Consider the following 21,694-nt stretch of genomic DNA (forward strand, 5'->3'; position numbering starts at 1 on the left):
CCTCCGAGGAAAGTTAAACCCGGAAATGTGGGAGAAAGGATAGGTTCTTAGAAGGAAAAAATACCAGGGAACGTGGCCCTGGCTAAATAGTCAGGTATTGCATGGTTTAAAAAGTCTTGCAGCACACCGGTTGAAAATCGCTGGGCTCTTGTGCTGGAGGTGGTGACAAGGGAAAGGACTTGAGAGGCAATCATGATGGATTAGCTATGGGGTGGCTGGGTGGTGGTGGGGAGTGGAGGTGGGTTTAGGGGAGGGATTCATGCCTTGCATAAGTGATGGATAGAGATTTCTAGGTAGGCAATGTGCTAGATGCACTGCCAATTTTATCTATTTTCATTCTTTTGTAGCTGCCCCGAGATCCTACCCTTGGTTAATGTTTTCCTACTTTGGGACATAATTTACATTGCTTAGGTACAATCAGATTCCAATATTTCTTTCCTTGCTTACTTTCTGGTCACCATGATTGGATTTGGATATTTATTCTTCAAAGTCTTCAAATATTTAAGGACAATCACTCGGGATATGCCTTATTTTCCAAAGGGTGATCTTGCTATTGATTGCTTTCTACTTTCATTCTCAGAGGAAAAGCTAATGAAAAAAGTGAGCCCCACCAAATTTACACGCCAAAATAAATTTTAATGAATTGAGTGTTCTTAATAAAAATTAGGTTGAATGTGAAAGCCATTAACATTTATACAGTAGCTAAATGAGCCAAGATATAAACAAAGCTAATTCACAAACGGGGAAATAAAAGAATAAACATGAAAAAAAGTTCCAGGTAAGCTGCTCTCCGTTGTCTGTGTTTTCTAAGCACTCAGTAATCTATGATAATAAAAGCATAATATGCTAATTAGACCAGACAGCCAAACGACCTTCCTGACGTCCTTCTGGATGAAGCTGCAGTGGCAGGGGCCAAGGCAGAGGTGGTTAGGGGCAATCAGACAGGCAGGCAGGTGAGCAGTTAGGAGCAGTGGTCCTGGACTGCGAGAGGGTGCAGGCCGGGCTGAGGGACCCTGGAGTGCACAAATTCGTGCACCGGGCCTCTAGTGTAGTATGTTTGCTTTTGTTATTGACCTAAATTTAGGTGGCCATGAGTAGTAAGTAGCCTGTTGGTTCATAATCAGAGGTCAAATAATTAGATGAAACAAGAATTAGTAGGGAAACATGGCTCAGTAGTTTTTAGAAGTGGGTTAAACTGAAAAGTTTTATTATTTTTTAAAATATATTTTTATTGATTTCAGAGAGGCAGGGAGAGGGAGAGAGACAGAAACATCAATGAGGGAATCGTTGAATGGATACCTCCTGCATGCTTGAGCCCACAACCTGGGCATGTACCCTTGACTGGAATCGAACCCATGACCCTTTATAGTCCACAGGCCAACGCTCTATTCACTGAGCCAAACAAGCCAGGGCAAGTTGAGAAGTTTTATCATTGTTCTGTCTAAGGCCAATTCTGGGTGAAATTATGAAATCAGTTCTTGTGCAGTTACCACCAAGGCCTATGCAGATGAGGAATCAGATGGATACTTTGTTGTGTCTTCTGAAGGGGCTTCCTTTTCCAGGCTCTCAATTTGCACACCAGAAATGACCTAAATTTATTGTCACTAGAGTTAAACGTCCCTAGGATTATCTATGTTTATTTGGGATTTGAGGCTTAATCTAAATTCATAAATGAAACCCTAACATGAAATTTCAGGCCTCATACAAGGGTTCAGTGAAAGTTTCTAAGGTTAGCAGAAGCCACCCCACCAGAGGCAGGCAAACTGCTTCTGAAAAAGTTGAGTCCAGGTTGCCACAGCTAACTATTCACAGATGAATAATAACAAAAGTTAACTTTCAGAAAGGGTAAAGGGAAAATTATAATTAAAAAATTGAGAAGTCTTAAAAGGATAGGGATTGGCCCCCAACTCTCTCCCTGATGGTTCGCAAACTCAGGGAGTTTCCCTGGTGAAATCTGAAACCGGTCCCCCTACCCAGAGGACAAGCAGAAATCCACAAGGGAACTTCGGCGGCTTGTCTTGGGTGGCTGCAAGACAAGCTCTCCATCCAGATAGTTTATACAGAGGCCATAACATGGTTCAGTCGCCTACTGTCCAGATGGTCTCAACACACTACTCTTTCAAGGTTGCGTCCCTCAGGTGGCAACCTTTAACGTCCAAACTACCATGTTCTCGGATCTTCCCTCCGTGCAGGTGTTGAAAGGCTGTGTCCTGGGACCGCTAACAGGAACGTGCAGGGAAGGGCGCACGAAGACGGCGCGCCGCCCACCCCCGGGAGGCGCCGCCCACCCCCGGGAGGCGCCGCCCACCCCCGGAAGGCACCGCCCACCCCCGGAAGGCGCCGCCCAGCCCCGGGAGGCGCCGCCCAGCCCCGGAAGGCGCCGCCCAGCCCCGGAAGGCGCCGCCCACCCCCGGAAGGCGCGGGCACTGGGCTTCCAGAGGCGGCCCCATTTCCCTGTAGGCGCTCTCCTCAACCTCCAGAGATGCCAGGCACTTCCTCCCCCACTGTCGCTCCCGCTGGCCACGACAGCAGCAGCATGGCCGGTGCTGAGTTGCGGGCAGCGCTGGAGCAGAGGCTCGACGCCCTCGCCATCCGCACGGAGGTCGTGGAGCACCCGGAGGTGAGAAGCCCCGCCGGGACTGCCAGGACAGAGCGGGTGGGCGCTGGCCGCAGAAGCCACATGTGCCGGGGTAATGAGTGTGCCGCAGAAACGTCCATTTTAGGCATTTCCCAGATTCTAGTACGGAAAGGACCCAACAGCATCAAAGGCCTCTGGATTTGGGATTATGATGTTATGTGAGAAAACTTGTTTTCTCGAAACATTTCATATTGAGAACTAGTGCAACACATTGAGAACTTGTGCATTGTAAACTGTTGTGAGATGTTGCTCACTTTGTCCACTTTATGTGTAAAGTCACCAAGCAGAAAACTGTCTCTGCAGTAGCTACGATGTATCAGGCATCGTACACACCAGCAGGACACCAGGGTTAGAGTTTGGTATTTTTAACATGATTTAATGTATATGAAGATTTGCAAATATTTCACAGAACCAGTTGTAACTTGAGAGCTGCGGGTACATAACGTTTTTACCCAAAGCTTCAGTAACAGCTAATGGTAATAGCTAAATATGGTAATCTCCAAAGGGTAGAGAAGCCCATTAAAAGTCTTCTCAACTTTATAAATTTAACATCGAAACTATCATTTTTCTCGGATCCTCTTCCCTCCCATAGTCCACATACGCTCCTTCTTTACCTGTGCATATTGCCAGCTTTCTGTGTTATTAGTCCAGGGTCTCATTCCCTGCCCTCCCCCTCCCCCTCACTGTGGTTACGTACTTGTAGATTGGAGGTTGTCACCTGATCTGGATGTAATGGGATGCTAAGAAATCTGTGCTATTATAAACTTTCAATTTAAAGAAAAAACCAAAAGTATTTTAAGAATGTGAGGGCTTGGTCAGTCAGCACACTGGAATAGAGAACTGACCTAAGATAAATTACTTGAGGTCCTGATATGAGGAATCGAGCTGGTAAAGACTTATGTTTCATAATGGGTGAAATCCAGAGCATTGAGTACTTCCTAACCTTGTTTTTTTTTTTTTTTTCCTAACGTTGCTGTTTTCACCCAGCAAGCAAAATACATTATAACTGTGTATGTGTGCAGGGTGTGTATACATGCATATTATTTTTAAATTTATCATGTGACATTTTACAGGTGTTTACAGTTGAAGAAATGATGCCTCATGTCCAACATTTGAAAGGAGCACATAGTAAGAACTTATTTCTTAAAGACAAAAAGAAAAAAGGCTATTGGCTGGTGACAGTTCTTCATGATAGACAAGTTAATTTAAATGATCTTGCCAAGCAGTTAGGTGTCGGGAGTGGAAATCTGCGGTTTGCTGATGAAACAGCCATGCTAGAGAAGCTGAAAGTTGGCTCAGGCTGTGCCACACCCTTGGCACTATTCTGTGATGATGGAGATGTGAAATTTGTTCTGGATTCTGCTTTTTTGGACGGTGGACATGAAAGGGTATACTTTCATCCAATGACCAATGCTGCAACCATGGGGTTGAGCCCTGAAGACTTTCTTACATTTGTGAAGAAGACAGGACATGATCCCATAATACTGGATTTTGATAAAAACTAATTGGGCTAATGTTTAGAATACATTTACATCTGAAAGCTGTTTTTCTTATTTCTAATTTGTAAAAAGCATTAGAAGTTAATAAGAATATTTAGCACCTTGGTTTGGTGACTAAAGTCATTTTAGGAGACATATTTCATCTTAAAGTTGTTTTTAAAAAGATATATTGAGGTAGTGTTAGTCAGCTCAGATCCCTCTCCACTCCCCACCCTCCATTCCCCATGACTCATTACAGAAATGCCCTCAAAAATTAAGAATAAATTAACATCAAAACTAAGATGAACATATCTTCGTTAGTTATTATACTTGAAAAAACAGCATATATAAAATTATGCATATGATAGTGCACATATAGGGAAAAATTAAGAGGAATATAAGTATATTGTTGATAATGGTTCTCTTTGGGGAATGAGGATCAAGGAATAAAAACTCCCCAGCAAAATAATTAAAACAAACAGGACAAGAGCTAAAAATTTCTGTTATTGGTATTAGTTTTTAAGTGTTTTTTCTTGCCCTATCTGGTTTGGCTCAGTGGATAGAGCATTAGCCTGTGGACTAAACGGCTCTTGATTCGATTCCAGTCAAGGGCACATGCCCAGATTGTGGGCTCTATCCCCAGTAGGGGGCGTGCAAAAGGTAGCAGATTAATGATTCTCAACAGTGATGTTTTTAAGCCTCTCCCTCTCCCTCTTTGAAATCAATAAAAACATATTTTAAAAAATAGAAGTGGTTTTTCTTCAGTGAAAAAATAAGATAATTACATTTTTATAAAAGTATATCTTTAGGAAAGTTTCATCTAGAAAAACACTCAAAATAGGGATGTAAAATGTTGTAATCATTATACCATTGAAATTCTAAAACTCTGTAGCAGAATATACACAGGTCATTGGAAGGATTTATTTAGTCTTTGTTCAAAGGTTAGAAATGTGAATATGAACAAGTTTCTTCTGTCTTCTGGAATATATTGAATTTTACTCATCACCTTTCAGTTATGGCATATGAAAAGTATAAGATCCCAGGATTATATATTGTCAGTTGTCACATAGAAGGTAGTTAAAAAATAGAGTGAGGAAAATTGACATTTTTTCCACCTCACTTAAACAAAACCCTTCATCAGTTGAGGGTCTGGCATAGACTAGACTACAGAAATAGTCTACAGGTCTTGTCATGAGAATTCTCATTTTCCTCTAAGTCTGATCACTCAAAAAATAATTCCCACTTGGTAGAGATATTGTACTTAATTTATACTAATTTGTTACTGAAAGGCAAAGTACAAGTAAAAACGTGTCATTTATTGATATACCAGAGGCCCGGTGCACAGATTTGTGCACCAATGAGGTCCCTTGGCATGGCCTGTACCCTCTCGCAATCTGTGACCCCTCGGGGATGTCGGAGAGCTGGTTTTGGCCCAATCCCTGCAGGCCAGGCTGAGGGACCCCACTGGTGCACAGTACACCAGGCCTCTAGTATGCTTACAAGATCTTTGGTTAATCTCTTCTCGCCCTCCCCCCTCCCTCTGAGATTCATCAGTCTGTTCCATGTTTCCATGCTTGTGTGTTGAGTGTCTGCCCCCTTGGTGGTCAGTGCGCATCATAGCTAATAGTTGAACGGTTATATAGATGATTAGAAGCTATAAGTCTATGACAGAATTTTTATAAAATATAGGACAGATTTAAGAGATGTGGAGTTAATAAAAAACACTTCATAAATGATAACCTTATCCTGATTTGCCATGTTAGTTTTTACCTACTGTATCTGTACTGTATCTCTAAGAGTAAGTTTTAGGTTGCTTTGCATATAAAATAAAGATTTAATGAACAGACCCAAAGACCTTAGATGAGTGGTCTACTGCCCTTCCCCACCTCTGACAGAAACAGGTCCAGAAAGAATGACCAGCTCAAGGATACAAGGCTGGTTGCCATCTCTAACATTCTGCTTCCAATGGCTATGAGTGAAAAGGAGATACTGATTTGTACAATCTATTGTTTATTGATTTTTTTTTTTTTTTTAGGGAGAGAAATATTGATTTGTTGTTCCACTTATTTATGCATTCATTGGTTGGTTCTTGTAATGTGCCCTGTCCAGGGATAGAAGAGAACCATAACCAACAAACTGAGCAACCCAGCCAGCGCTGAACAATCTATTAATGTATTTAAACCTATTTTGGAATTGACAGCTGATACTCTTCTTTCTTTCTCCCAAAACCTCTAAAACCCATCCCAAAATGATTAGGACACAATCATCTAAATAAGGTTATGGGTTATGTGAAAATTGGTTTTCCAGGGCAAAGGGAAAGGAAAGAATACTTGGCTAAATCATATTTTACATATTTTAAATGATTACTAACCATTTGTTATAAAAATCACCTTTGCTTTATTTTTTATATCAGTTTGATAAGCAAATGTTAAGCCAACCTAATTTTAAAAAACAAAGTTAAAAACTAAAATAAAAAAGTGATGCTTTTAAAAAGATAAACAATGGTGTCATTATAAACTGGATTTCTGTGGCTGATATTAGGTACTGCCAAACATTTTGTTATTCAACTTCAAATCCCTCAGTAGCATTACTCTGAAAGGAAATGTTACAGCTTTTATATTATTTGATTTGGTATTTAATAACATTTATAAGTACAATGGCAAACATCAAAAGAGAAACCTTAGTAGAAAAGAAAAGACAATTTATAATCAGGTTTTGTTAAAGGGTGTTATAAGTGCAACTTTATCTATAAGCATTCCGTTTAAGGCATTTTCATTGTCCAAATATTTCAACATGTACACATCAAGTTTGATATTATAAAATGGGCTCCTTTTGTATTATTCATTCAAGACTTAAAAAAAAAAAATCTCAGGACTAAGTATAGCAAAAAAAAAATTCACCACTTTTCTCCTAAGTAACTTATAAATACAAGTCATTTAGCATACATTTTTCCGCATTGTAATCCAGATTTGGTACAATATCTTTTTCACTTCCTGACATAAACTGTTAAGACAGTGCAGGCTGTAATATTTCATTTGTGAGGTGGCTGCAATTCTGTAATATGCACAGTGATTTTTAAGTAGGCTCTTACCATGCCTTGCATGAAAGGTGCTACATACAAACCTGTTTTGTGAACTCTTTGGTAACCACCAGTTCAAAAACTTGGACCAAAATTTCCACATGGCCAGATCTGAAGCACTTTATTGGAGTTCTAGGCCAAAACTCTTACCCTGTATATTAAATTCTTCAGTGTTTTTTGGGGGTGGGGTCAGGTGGGGGGTGGGTTAGGTGTCGATTTAGAATAAAGCCAGATAATTAAAAGCATGTCAGGCTCCAGTAAAAAGGCCCCAGTTAGTTTCTAGTTGGCCACACTATTTTGTTTAAGGAAAAAGAGTGACTTCCTACTAAGTCTGCTTCCAATGATACCTTTTGGAGAAAGTAAAATATTCATGTGGTTATTATCTAGTCCTTTTTTGAATTGTTATGAAAAGGGGGATGAATATCATTGAGACTATTCCTACTTTTGCAGTCTCAAGTTTTCCCTTGGTTGTTGCTTTAACTGGGCTTTCTCACAGCCAGCCTACTCAGATTCAGTACTTTATAGGCTGCCCTTAGCATTTTCTACTTGAAGGAATAATGTGCTGCTTAAGTGAGCAGTTCTCTATTTTAGGACATCAGTATCCTGGAGAGGTCAAGCTGTGATATCATTCACCCTCATCGGGCTACCCCTACTCATTAATTTCAATTTTCAGTAAGTGTCTGGGGATGTGTCCTAGTTGTGCAAATTAGAAGCTAGTTAATATAAACCTAAATTACTCACTTACTGTATTTTAGCTAAAACATAATTTCTACATTTATTTTCCATTTATCCACCTAAAAATGAATTTACATTTTTTACATGCAAGTGTCTCTAGACTGCCATGATGCCCATAATCAATTTGATACTTGAATCTAGGGAGTCACGATGGAGAGAGATCTTTCAAAGTCTAGAGAATACGTTTTAAATATGTCTGTTGTGTAATAACTATATTTTAGTAAGAATCCTTTGTATTTACATTACACAGCACCTTTCAGCAAGACTTTAAAAGTGATTTAACTTTATAGCACTATTTGGTGGCAAAACCTAAGTTAAATAGTGGCTAACTTAACCAAGTTTGCTAATTTCCATTTAATTTCTGGTCAACTATACATTCTGTCTTTTCATTAATGGTCTTTCTGAAAGTAGACTCTGATCACAACATAGCTACTGGCCTACCCCCTCCAAAAAAGATAAATATACATGAGAGAGAAAAAGGAGGAGGTAGAAAAGGAAGAGAGAGGAAGGGAAGGAGAGAAAAACAACACATTTCTCATGACATCTAGGTTAGTGATAAACACACAGTTCACATAAACCACACACAGGAATATGAATTATTCCAAAAAGATTTTTAGAGCTGATAATGAGAGCCTAAGAAGTACACTGTTAAAATTAAAAAGTCAGTATCTTCCTCACTTAAGACCTTTAAGATTATTCTGATATTTATGTTAAATAATGAATTTGCATTAACAGGTATCAATGCATTTTTTGATTTTGTAAGAAAATAAAACTGTGATATAAAATTGGAACTACAAAAAGAACTGATGTTTCCCTGGGTTAAATTAACTAAATCTACTTTTTTGTGCTTCTTTCAAATGTTTAAGGTAACAAATGCATACAAATATTTCAAAAGTACCAATAATAGTTACCAACTTTAATGTAATATTATAAAGGTCAAAACCAGAAAAATTCTTATTAAGTGATAACCTTAATAATAAGTGAGTTCCTGGCAAAATGCAGATCATAGTAAGTTATTTACATTATATTTGCCATAAGAAAACTTAAGCAACAGTCAGCTCTCAAGTTAAAAAAACAAACATACATAACCCAATACTAAGGAAAGGAAATGAGTTAAAATACAACAACTCTATCTTGGGAATGCCATTTGCTGGAAAACCACCTTACTTAAAAGTTTCAGGAAAACACTCTTTACTTAACTTGGATCCACTTGTGAATGCTCTGTGTTGCTTATTGGGGAATATGGAAAGATTAATATCACTGTAAATTTTTTATAACTCCTATCTCATTATGGATTTTTCAGATTTATCGTATAAACTGAATTTCTTGTTCAGTGCACCAAAATAATTGACTTAAAAAAAAATATCAACACATGCAGTCTGCTAACCAAATAAGACTCTGGCATGCCAAAACCAAGGTTCTCTGTATCTTGATATATAGTACATTCCACAACATACTACAGCATTTGATTTAGATTACACAACTAAATATAAATCACTAGATTTTCGCTAATTCTTAGCAGAAGCATTAAGCAAACATGAATAAATTCATAAACAAATGATGAAAGAAGTAGGTTGTTCTTGGAGTACTTCTTGAAACCTCAAAACACTTGGTCCTTAGCGAGAGAACATCCTTTATTCAGTAGGTCTTAATAGTACAATGTATAGTAAGTCCTAAAACCTTCTAAAAATTTTGGCAGTTGACTCCAGTAGTGCTCCTTGATTCAAGGAAGGAATGAAGGTTTGTGTTTCTTGCCTGCTCTAGTCACGCAGAATTGTATAAAGTCTCCTTAAAGATTTAAAAAAAATGATTTCTATAGTTGGGTGTCTTGTTACTTCAGAAATAAAGGCTTCATACTGAGAAAATGAAGGACACTTTTCTCTCTGTATTTAGTTGAAAGGTAGAAAGAAGAAAGAAAATATAAGAAAAGCTTGAAGATAAGAGATAAAATACAGAGCAGCCACTACAAGAACAGCATGCACCAGATATTTCTATAGGAATGAGAGTGACAGAAAGTCAGACATGTTTTCCTTAAGTGGCATTTAGTTTACCCTCAATTACCAAGAACACTGTGGCAAAGTTGTATTCCTACCACAAAAGAGAAAAGACTTCACACTGAAACAGGAATTTCTAAAACATTACTCACTACTAAAATTAAATTTAAATTGAGGAAAAAATAATTCTTAAATGTTTGCTTCCTGTGTGACAGGCAAAAAACAATGGCAATCAAATCATCTTGCTTTACTAGTAAATAGGACAGAAGTCATGAATTAATTAAGCAAGCAATATTTACATCTGTTAATGCAATATGCACTTGTTCTTATACTTAATGCTGTTAGTTTGTATAAATGAGACTAATCTCATTTACATTTTGAGTAAGAAACTCACCACTTGGCCCACATGTCATGTAGTGGGTAATAGAATTAGGAGCTTTGTTGCTCCCTAGACCTGCTTTTTGAATTTCTGCTTTCTTGTACTTTGTCCACATCTGCAGGAAAAAAGCATTTCATGTTATTTAATCAAAAGTTAAACATAATACAATTCATGAAGATAAGAAACTAAAGAGCTCTCATTGAATAAGGCAAGGAGAAGGAATCTAACTCTGGGAAATTGTTTAATCTGATAGACATCTCATTACTTCAAGACTGATTTTCATAGTTTAAAAGCTAGAAATAATAAGACTGGTTTTCATATTTAAAAGCTAGAAGTAATATGCCTCCTAGTGTCAAAAAGGTTTCTTATTACGTTTATGTAATAAATGGTCATATATAGTTGTAAAGTAAAAAGTAATCTTGCATGCAGCGGCAGAAACATCTACAATGAAATATTTGTATTACTTACTAAGAAAACCTGGGCTTAAGGCATATTTTGTAGGCAAATAATATACCTCATTACACTATAATAGCTAAAATTGTTTTGGTTAAAGGGGACCCAATACATAACAGTGTAAATTTACAATGTCACACTAATAATATTGGCATAATTTCTAGAAACCTAGGCCAGGAATAGAAACTATGCAGTTTCATCTAAAATTAGGGTATTGAATCTCACATAGTTTTTCAAAGAATCCTTTGTGAAGCCATAGGATTTTTATGGATATGTCTTAGAAGAAAAACATGTAGCTGCTCAATTGAGTCAGAGTTTTAATTTTATCTTAAAAAATGTATTTAATTGGGGGCATCTTTCTAAGATTTCACTTATATTAATATAGTGTTCTGAGAGAATTTTATGACTCCACAGCTTATGATAGTTTCTGGAGGAAATCTAGTCTGTATTCTTAGACAATCATCAAGACACATGGACATGGTATGTATCTGTCTCACATGCACAGTGTGTATTTTCTTTTTGAAAATGTGCTGTATATATAACTATAGCCATTTGGGTTGTAAATACTTCTTTACTGTAAAAGTAATTTTTAAAAATAATCACAGTTTTTAATATAATAGCACATGTTTCTCAATGTATGAAATTTAAAATTTAATATTTTAAATTTAAAATATATGGCCAGATTTATAATATTTAAAAAGTTGAAATAGTTGAGAAATAAAACTTGACTCATGTAGAAAAGAAAGAATAATTCTTACATTTGCATGATATATGTCCTCCATCTAATCTCACCTGCATTTGCCATTAATTTTTATTACTAGCTTATGAAAAAATAAAAGAAGGCATACCAAAAACATTTAAAATGTTAGAATTGAGTATAAAACAAATGACAATAAAATAGATTGATGTATTCACGCAGAAAATATATTAGGTGGTACTAAAAATATGAAAATTTTCTGATTGATTACCTGCTCTAGCACTACTTTTAGTAAGAGCTGGCTATGAGAAAAGTAGTATGGTCAAAGGTGTAAGTAGAAGGGGCCTTGGTTCAATTAATAATAATTAATATAACAACATGTAGTAAATAATAATTTCCTTCCTCTTTAGAAAGTTACATTTCAAAGCATTCCTTTCAGATGCCAGGCTGTTATTAACAGAAATATTTAGGCTAAATCAAAATGGCAAAAACATTCCAGAGACAGAGCGAAGATATACTCCTCCAGAGATAAGTGAGAGTTATGAGTTTTTATTTTTGTTTTATTCTGGGAGATTCAAGTTTAGCTGATTCTGTCTTTAAGAGACAATTTTAAAGTTTATGACAACAGAGTCAAAGTTAGCAAATATTTTCTCTATCTTATATGGTTATTTTTTAGCTTCAAGTCATATTTATTCTTAGTTCTAAAATTTGTTCTACTAAAAGTACACCTATTAATTTAAGTGTGGTTATAAATCCTAATATTTTATTTTAGCATAATGTACTCATTTTAGAAAACTTTTTTTAAGGACAGACATATCATTTAATAATAAATTATAAAATTATAGAAGTACCAATCTTCACCACTTTGTAAACTTGCTACCCTTTTAACAGAAGTAAAAATGCAAATTTTCAACACATTGAGTATAATTGTTTTATTTCTCTTTGACTCTATTAAAAAAAGAAAAAGAACTAGAAAAACCCTGATTCTAGGTAAAAATTAATCTTTAAGGAAGATGAAGAAAAGTGCAGAAAAGAAATAGAACACATAGAAAATGCTCCTAGTTACTATAAAAGTCACATTTAAATTTGATGGAGTTTTTTAAGAATTACACTAACTTTATTAATATTAACAATGTTTTAAATCTGAATAATTTTATAAATATGGGCAGTAGTTAATATTTGCTACATAAAGTATTGAGTTATTAACTATTTCTTTGAAAATAAAACAGGACAGAAGGCATAATTAAGTGGCAAAAGGACTTTTTTTTTTTTTTTTACATATTTTCCTATACATGTGCAGTATGTGGTGTACATTCTGGAAATAAAAGAAAGGGCCCGGCCTTCATGGCTCAGTGGTTAAGCGTCGAGCTATGAACCAGGAGGGCATCGTTCGGTTCCAGGTCAGGGTACATGCCCGGGTTACGGGCTCGATCCCCAGTAGTGGGGCATGTTTCTATCCATCTCTCCCTCTTCCTTCCTCTCTGAAATCAACAAAAAGAAATATGTATTTTTAAAAGAAATATTTCTTAGAAAAAAGAAAGGATTGAGAAGGAGGAAGGGAGGAAATGAGCATTCTTTTTTGGAAGCAACAAAGTATGACTTGGGCCCTAGCTGGTTTGGCTCAGTGGATAGAGTGTCAGCCTGCAAACTGAAGGTTCCTGTGTTCGATTCCAGTCGAGCGCACATGGCCAGGTTGCAGGCTCCATCCCCAGTAGGGGTCATGCAGGAGGGAGGCAGCCAGTCAATGATTCTCATCATTGTTGTTTCTATCCCTCTCCCTTCCTCTCTGAAATCAGTAAAATAAAATAAAAAACAACAAATAAAAAAACAAACACCATACCAAAAAACAAAATATGACTTGGAAATGCTTTCTTGGTAATTACAGCATGCAGCTATCTTAACATGCTTCTAAAAGTAACAATCTCTTATCAGGCGGCAAGAAATGTGAAAGAGGAGCATGTATTGTTAAGGTTTTTAAAGTCATGCAGAAAATGTACAATGCAATTAATATTTCATGCAGGCTTTGGTGTGGTTACACATTCACATTTATATACAAGCCATCATGTACAGCCAAACACTATGCCACAATTTGAAAATAAAAATATGAACCTTGCCAAATACTTTTCAACAGCAGCTCTTCAAGTCAGATTAGAGAAGCATAGTACATATCAAATGACATCAGGATTATACTGTGCAGTTTTGATCATACACAACCATATTCATACCAAACAGTCTGATTATCCTCAGAAACCAACAATGCAGCTTCTGTGTCATCAGGACAGAGGCATGCAGGAGTGATAAGATTGCTGCTACCTACAGAAGACTGTGGGTTACAGTTACCACGGATCTGATTATCAGAAAACTGTTCATTATCTTTCTGTGAAGCTTTATCCAAAGAGGCAGAAGCCTGGTCAGTTACTCTGGTGACTGGCCTGGGAGGTAACCCACTGATGTTACTAACTAACTCTGTATTCAGGGATAAAAATGGCTGAGATGGATGAGTAAATGACTCTATACTATCTTTAGCTGATATTACAAGGGTGTCATTAGACATATTAATAGTGGCAAAAGTTTGGTTTAGAAAATGTGACCTTTCTGTTGAGTTTCTAGCCTGGGCATATAGAGACTCATGCTCATCTGTAACTAAATCAATTTGTGCATGAGAACCTACATAATATGTTGGGCTGTGAAGTTTATGGGAAGACCACTGGTGTAAATGGTACTCACTAGATGCTGCAGTGATGTGGCTATCAGCAACAGCTGGTGATGAATCAACTGACATAGGCAGTCTACTGTCCTTGGTCAAAAAATCATGGATGCTTGTCCTTCGAGTAGTCCCTTCTGCAGTAGAGATCACACTGCTTGCACGAGGTAAAGTGGCATAAGGATTACTATCTTTTGATTGTCGTGACAAAGAAGATTCTTTTACTAATTTTATCTTTCCTTGAGTGCCTGGTGTAGGTTTTCCTGGAGAACTAATAAAGTAGGTATCTTCAGTCTTTTGAGGACCAGGTCTCACAAATTGTTCAGGCTTAGTTGTCCGTCTATCATAGAAGTCTCCTGGGCTTTTTCCACTTACTGACCTGGCCAGACCACTGCTAACGGGTTTGCTTTTTCCCAAAAAGTCAGAAGAGACAGACAAACTTTTCATTACTTCATCTAAAAGATTATCTTGACTTGAGGACTTTATCTGTTAAAAAAACAAAGCAGATTAATGAATATCAGGTATGCTTTTACATTCCTGGTATATAAGACTACATAATATAAAACTGCTAGTATTTCTAAACACTCCTTTATTAAAAAAAAAAAAATGCTCTAAAGTTCGCCCAGGCCGGTGTGTCTCAGTGGTCGAGCAGCGGCCTGTGCACTGAAGGGTCTCGGGTTCAATTCCGATCAAGGGCTCATACAGGTTTGCTCCCTAGCTGCCCTCCCCCACACTGTGGGGCACATGTGGGAGGCAACCAATTGATGTGTCTTTCTCAAACAGATGTTTCTCTCCTTCCCTCCCCTTCCACTCTTTCTGAAAATCAATTGAAAAAATACCATCGGGCATTAACAACAACAACAAAAAAGCTCTAAAGTTCAGTCACAGACATTTAACTTGTAATGCCCATCTAAATTAGGGTCACCTACAAAACTCACCTGTATTGAGGTAAGCTTGTTGCTTTCTTCCAAAAACTGTTGTAGAGTAACAACTTCACTTCCAGGGGAACCAGTTTTGACCTTGTGATGTGCTCGACTCTCAGTTTCAGGCATTTTGTGCTGGAGCGCTGGACTCGATCTGGTCTGTCTTTTCAAGTACTGGATTGGACTGCTACCACTGCTGGACCAAGCCTCATGATCATGAAGCAAGCTAAATTCCCCACTGCTATGGCTTTGTGGCCTGCTCTGGATATTAACTGCACCTGCTTTCGGAGTAAATGGTGTGTTAAGAGTTCAATAATAGAAATGAGATTAAAACTCTATAAGTAATAAGATTTGTTGACTGGGTTCTTATGAAAAGCCAAACTGACTTTCAAGCTTTACTCAGAAATGCTTAGTAACTATGTTTATCTTTTACTAGTCTAACAACTGCCAGATTATTTTGTCTACCGTAAACTTATCCGTCTATCATAGCCTGCTTCTTTATTTTGTCAATTTGACAAATATAAGCACCTTTGCCACCATACTCAGAGCCGAAACATATAAAACAGGCACTTAATGCATTTGATGAGGAAATGAATGAATAAATAAATGGTTAATATGTTTTTTTAAAATACAGGTTCAAATACAAGTTGACCCTGAATAACATGGGATTAGGGGTGCTAACCCCCTCCACTTCCACATATTTTCAAGGGTCAACTATAACTGTAAATCACCTCACAATTTAGAACAAAACGTGACTATAGGAATTTTAAATATTTCTGAATGTTAAAACCAAAAACTATTCTAAATGCTAAAAATTCTAATGCTTTGCCTTTCTATGAAGTTTTTAGTCCTTAAAGTTTTATCTGTTCATCCTTAATAAATGACCTTAAAAATTATTTTAAAATTAAATAGGCATATAAGGAAAGTCATGCTTTCCACTGTTGGTATGGTGGCCACTCAGTTGAGTAACTGTATAGAATGCAAATTACTAGTTCTGGGAAAAAGCTATCTAAAGCTTATGCTATTCCTTAACAGTGCTAACTGATTTTGATCAAAAGCAAACTGATACAGTATTGAGATAAAAAATGCAACTTTCCAGGGTTTTCTTATCACAAAAGAGTAAAGTAGGTCATGAAAGAATTTGGCTCAAGTTCTGTAATAATTTTATAGAAAAGATTTTCTTAAATACTTCTTCATATGTTCAGACTACTTTTTCCTACTGGCTATACAAACATTGATTATAAAAATTTTAAAATCCCTCTTTTTTTTTTTCAGATCATAGCAAAAAAGTCATAGCATTAGTGATAAAAAATAAACTAAAATGGAGACAAAAGGATTTTATAATGCAAAGAGCAATGGAATAAATGCATTGACTCTAATTTGGCAATTCTGGACTGTACAGAATAGTATTTTAACAAACTTTTATAATCCATTAAACAATTACAGAATCTGAGTAGGCAGTATACCTTTAAGGAAAAAGGTTTTAGTCAAGGTTTCCAGACAGACATTACATAAAAGCCTTACCTGAAATGTATATTTAAAAACTAAGAAAAAAAAATTGAAATAATTCTTAGATGAGCTATATGCATCCACTTGGCTCTTGTTTCATATATATACACACACAATTGCCTTATCAAATTAAAAAATATATTTCCCCCTATTTTGTGTATAAATTAAGTACATGTAAAACTCTTTCTGTAATGTGAGTTCAATGTACAAGCATCATGAAAAAATTAAGGACAACCATGTCAATGAGAAAGATAAAACATAAGTAAAATAAGACCTACAGATATATTTGAAGTATAAATTATAAAATATTTTACCTGTGAAAGATAAAAAATGGAAACCAAAATAACTGCTCCTGTTTTTACATTTATATACATTGAAATACATTTGTATTACAATGTTAAAAGTATAAAATATTCCAAGAAACTATGTCCCAATGATTTGGGTTTCACACTTTACCCTAGAAACTTCATCAATCTCCCTTTTAAATGTGGAAATGGATGGAACATATTAATAAATTTACCTACAGCATACCTTTGACTTCATGGAGTGAAGCATTATTATTGCTATTGCTAGTGGATGTCCTGCCACTATCAAGGCTGGCTGGTCTCGAAGCTAAATGAAAAAATCAGGAGACAGTGTGATAAAACTTCCAGCTGATGACACTGAACTTTACATTCTGATCACAGAATGCTTTGAGGAAGTAATCATGCATACTTGCACACATCGAGCATGCCCATCGATAGCTGAATTGTATACATTAGAAAGCAAAGACATTTCCACAGTGTTTAGTAAGATAGGGCACGTCTGAAACAATTGTTGAAATTTAAAGAAAAGAAGATAAATTGCATATTTAAATTTGAATATGATTTCTAGAAGGATACTAGGACTATTTTAAATTAATAGAGTGACATGCCAAAAAAAGGTTCTAGTGATTAGGTCACTTACAACAGATCAGACAAAGAACCCCGCACATTGCAAAGATGCCACAAACAGGAGGAATATGAGCATCTGTAGTTAATGTTTTGTATTCCTATCCATAGAAGGGGAACAACCGCACAGTTAACATGGCCCTATCCTATTTCTTAAAATCCTGCTTTCATGTGAAATTCCTTTTACATGTTATCCACTTATTGTTAACTAGAGGCCTGGTGCATGAAAATTCATGCACTGGAGTGGAGGGGGGGGGTCCCTCAGCCTGGCCTATCCATTCTCACAGTCTGGGAGCCCTCAGGAGCAGGAGGCGACCCAGCAATCAGGGGAAGGTGACACCCCATCACACCTCTGCTGCTGCCACTGCCGGCAGTGCAAGCCTCGGCCGGCCCTGGTTATCTGAGCCTCGGGCGGCCCTGGGTGGCTGGGCAGCCGCCATCTGAGGCTTGCCTGTGCCTCAGGCTGGCCCTGGGCAGCTGGGGGGCTAAAGGGACTGGGGGACTCTGGAGGTAGGTGCAACTGCTGCCCCGGTGGGGCTGAGGGGACTGGACACCACCATCTTGTGGCTGTGGGTACTGCCATCTTTGAGGGTGGGACATTCAATTAGCATATTCCCTCCTTATTGGCTGTGGGCACTGCCATCTTTGAGGGTGGGGCAGCCAATTAGCATATTCCCTCCTATTGGCTGTGGGCACTGCCATCTTTGAGGGTGGGGCAACAATTAGCATATTCCTTCCTTATTGGCTGTGGGCACCGCCATCTTTGCAACAGTGTGAGGGTCAATTAGCATATTCCCTTTTTATTAGATAGGATAATTTAGTTTGGTAAGATCTGATTTTCCAGATAGAAATTTAAAAACCTGAAATACTTGACATTGCAGAATGTGGTTTCTTAAAGTTTATATTTTCTTAAAGTAAATATGGTAAAAAGTAATTCATAACTTTAAACTTATACCAAAATGGCAACAAAATTACCTTTAATCATTGTGCAGGAATACTTTATAAATGACCTTGACTAAAACAGAGACTATTTATATGAAACAGTAACCTTAAAAGGGGTAAAGGGAGTATTAGGTTTGAAGAAATGGCAGAGGTATGAGGTGCAGGTTAGATAAAACATGCTTGCTGGCAATGCACATTCAGATTCAATGCCACATTCTATAGTTAATACGTACTCTCTAAATAAAGTTCATATCTTACCATGAACTCTTGATCCCGTACTAGAATCATCACTAATACCTTGTGGACTTATATCTTCAAAGGATGTAGCATCTACATAAAATAGCAAAATAGATATTAAAGTATTTCTTAACCAAAAAAACCCCACACCAACATTGCAAAATTTTATTTACTCAGAATATGGAAACTCTTTTTTAATTACATATAATACATCTCTATTTAATATATTTCTAGACGCAACCAAAAACTGGAACTGGAGCAAGAAAAATAGCTCTGATGAGAGTTTACTCGCCAATGGAACAGTCTCCGTGACCCTGCAAAGCAAGAGCCTCGGTTGTTCTACATGGTTTTTTTCTCTGTTTGAAGTCGTAGTGTTTTCGGGTTGTTGTTTTTTTAAGCTTCTATTAGTCGCTGCTTTTCTCAAACTTTACTTGCTTTGCTTTTTCTTTTCTTGTCAGTTCATTAGCTGTTTATTATCAAAAGTTTAGGAAAAATTTTAGTTATTTTATGTCTTAAATTTTTTAAAATGCTTTGAAAATTCCCTCAAATCAAAGCCAGATTGTTTTGATAATTATTTCCGTTTGCTACTATTAAAAAGTACACAAGGGAAAGTCAAATTAAAATTTCTGTTGCCAACAGTTCCACAACAGTGCAAATAGCAGACGGCCTATACCTTTATTATTAACCAACTGCTTGGATCTGAAGCCTGTAGAAGAGTTGACAGTTGAAAAGTTGATAGCTGTAGTAGAGAAGGCCATAGCTCCCAATTCTTTTCTCCTTTTACCCGTTGAAATATCATCCGGAACCTCCAAATTCTCAGTACTACCTGTCCACTGTCCTCCTGCTAGGACCATGGACTGCACCAGGTCATTCATGGCTGGGATGCAAATGAAAGCAAATGAATCAGCATGGTTAATGTTCTTGCTCTTATTCCTCTTTTGTATTATAAATGATCTGGGGGGGTTTTCCCTATGGATTAATGCAAGTGAAAATAAAAAACTGTAACCACAATGTCATTCAAATTATGACATGCATTCAGCTGAATGAAATGAATAGGCCAAAGGCTGATAAATTTCAGTAAATATTTTTATCCCATCTCCACCCCATTTAAAGATGGGAAAAGGAATTTTACTCTGTACAACTGCCATGCTTTTGCGCAGTGAGGTGCAATATAATTAGAAGCCTTCATAATGTGGTTTTGTGGTGACAAAAATGGAATGAATAAAGGTAAGATGGAGAGCAGTTCTTATACAGCATCATTATTGAAAATGATAAAGAGTCCTTGGTCAGAGCAGGTTACTGAAGAAATTATTCATTTTATCAATCAAATAAGTATACCATTAATAAAAACCTGAAAGAGATGATAGTCAAAGTGACAGACGTTTAATGTAATTATGTAATTACCCATTCCACTTAAAAAAAAAAAAAAAAAAAAAAAAGGAAAACCAGAGTATTATTATATAAAGAATGACAAACATTTTTAAGGGTTATAGGCCATTTTATTTATTTATTTAATCTAGTTCAATAAGGAAATAAATGTCTAATGCTAAACATTCTGTTATATTTTCTTTAAGTAAATTTCTTTGGGAAAAAATCTTTAATGGCATAAAATTAGGGTTTTATTTCTGCCAACTTTTAGAAAGCACTGGAAATTTACAAGTGTATTATTACATGTACAACTAAACATATGCATGTATATGTATCAGTGAACATACATATAATGCAAATTCAGTGCCAGTTTTGAAAAAAAAATTCTTCCAGCTCCTTGTATTAGAGGAAGACTGCACTTCGTGAAATAAGAAAATTGGCACAGTCCAGAGAAAGGTTAGTGAAAATTAGTAATGGAAGCCAATGTAGTCAACCGAAAGAAGCTGAACTGTCATAAAGTCTTACACATGGAACGGCGGTAGCAGGCCTTCATTTTGTCTTTATCCTTCGGTCTGTTCCTCAAAAAGGGCAGTCTTTTCAGTGCAACCACTTTAATGTCAGAGCATGAGGAAAAACAGAAACAGAAAAATGAAACAGAAAAAAGGGAGAAGAACAGATGGGAGTTAAATGTTGAAATTAAGGACAGAAATGAATGTCTGAGTTTCAGCTTATGTATTCTATATTAAAGTTATTATTCTCGTGCTGCTGAGTGATAATGAAATATGAAATAAGCACTCTGATACTTTAAAATACTTGGAACGGCACTGAAGACAATGATGAGGAACATATACTTTGAAAGCTTGGATTAGCTAAAGTCCTATAAATACAGGAACTGGTTAGAATTACTATGGAACAAGTTTCCTAGTTAAGTTGTAAATGTATACCTTTAAAATTAGGGCTATTGGTGGGACACAGAGTATACGTGATAAAAATGTACAAGGCTTTTCAATCCTCTACTTTCTTTAATTTTTTTTAAATTATAAGGCTTTATGGAAAAGTAATTTAGGCAAATGCACTTAAGAGTATTTTAGTAATATACATCACCAAAAACTAAAGTGCCCATGGGATGTTTTAAACAATCTAAAGATTTTAAAACTTTCATTAAAAATTTTCAATACTTTCTTAAACTTTAATAAAGAAATAGCAAATTGGCCGAAACCGGTTTGGCTCAGTGGATAGAGCGTCGGCCTGCGGACTGAGAGGTCCCGGGTTCGATTCCGGTCAAGGGCATGTACCTTGGTTGCGGGCACATCCCCAGTGGGGGTTGTGCAAGAGGCAGCTGATCGATGTTTCTCTATCATCGATGTTTCTAACTCTCTATCCCTCTCTCTTTCTCTCTGTAAAAAAGTCAATAAAATATATTTAAAAAAAAAAAAAAAAAAAAAAAAAAAAAAAGAAATAGCAAATTGCTTCTTGGTGCAATATGTAGTAGCACCATGGAAATATATATTCCTTGAACAGGCTTTCAAAAGATGAAATAAGCAATTACATTAAACTTCATTTCACCAAAAAGTTGTCTGGGGAAAGAGAAAAAAAGAGTATTGTGACAGTAGTAATAAGTGCTAGCAC

The 21,694-nt window shown here is 36.6% G+C and overlaps 2 protein-coding genes across 3 annotated transcripts in view; one reads left to right on the plus strand and one right to left on the minus strand.

The window, feature by feature from the left end:
- Positions 1-2,386: 2,386 nt before the first annotated feature.
- LOC103305392 (prolyl-tRNA synthetase associated domain-containing protein 1) lies at positions 2,387-4,242 on the plus strand. The gene is made up of 2 exons (XM_008162120.3): positions 2,387-2,620; positions 3,712-4,242. Exons 1-2 carry the CDS (start codon positions 2,483-2,485, stop codon positions 4,141-4,143), a joined length of 570 nt encoding a protein of 189 aa, XP_008160342.3. The 5' UTR covers positions 2,387-2,482; the 3' UTR covers positions 4,144-4,242.
- Positions 4,243-8,825: 4,583 nt separating this feature from the next.
- CCDC88A (coiled-coil domain containing 88A) overlaps positions 8,826-21,694 on the minus strand; it is a 110,347-nt gene continuing 97,478 nt past the window's right edge. The window contains exons 26-33 of one of the 2 annotated variants that reach the window (XM_028139897.2): positions 20,591-20,674; positions 19,371-19,574; positions 18,719-18,790; positions 17,121-17,201; positions 15,096-15,361; positions 14,181-14,643; positions 10,319-10,418; positions 8,826-9,813 (exon numbers count right to left, since the gene is read on the minus strand). In XM_028139897.2, the coding sequence (XP_027995698.2) occupies positions 10,354-10,418; positions 14,181-14,643; positions 15,096-15,361; positions 17,121-17,201; positions 18,719-18,790; positions 19,371-19,574; positions 20,591-20,674 (1,235 nt within the window). In that variant the 3' untranslated portion in view covers positions 8,826-9,813; positions 10,319-10,353. Of the gene's footprint in view, positions 9,814-10,318; positions 10,419-13,452; positions 14,644-15,095; positions 15,362-17,120; positions 17,202-18,718; positions 18,791-19,370; positions 19,575-20,590; positions 20,675-21,694 lie in introns of those variants that run through there. The other variant, XM_054728163.1, reaches the window with a different exon arrangement.

Source organism: Eptesicus fuscus, chromosome 16, assembly GCF_027574615.1.
Source record: "Eptesicus fuscus isolate TK198812 chromosome 16, DD_ASM_mEF_20220401, whole genome shotgun sequence".
Taxonomy (NCBI): domain Eukaryota; kingdom Metazoa; phylum Chordata; class Mammalia; order Chiroptera; family Vespertilionidae; genus Eptesicus; species Eptesicus fuscus.

Excerpts from the sequence above, each read along its gene's own strand:
- LOC103305392 (XM_008162120.3), top strand. The coding sequence starts at position 2,483 with ATGCCAGGCACTTCCTCCCCCACTGTCGCTCCCGCTGGCCACGACAGC. Across the intron at positions 2,621-3,711 it reads AGGTCGTGGAGCACCCGGAG|GTGTTTACAGTTGAAGAAAT; the intron begins GTGAGAAGCCCC and ends GACATTTTACAG.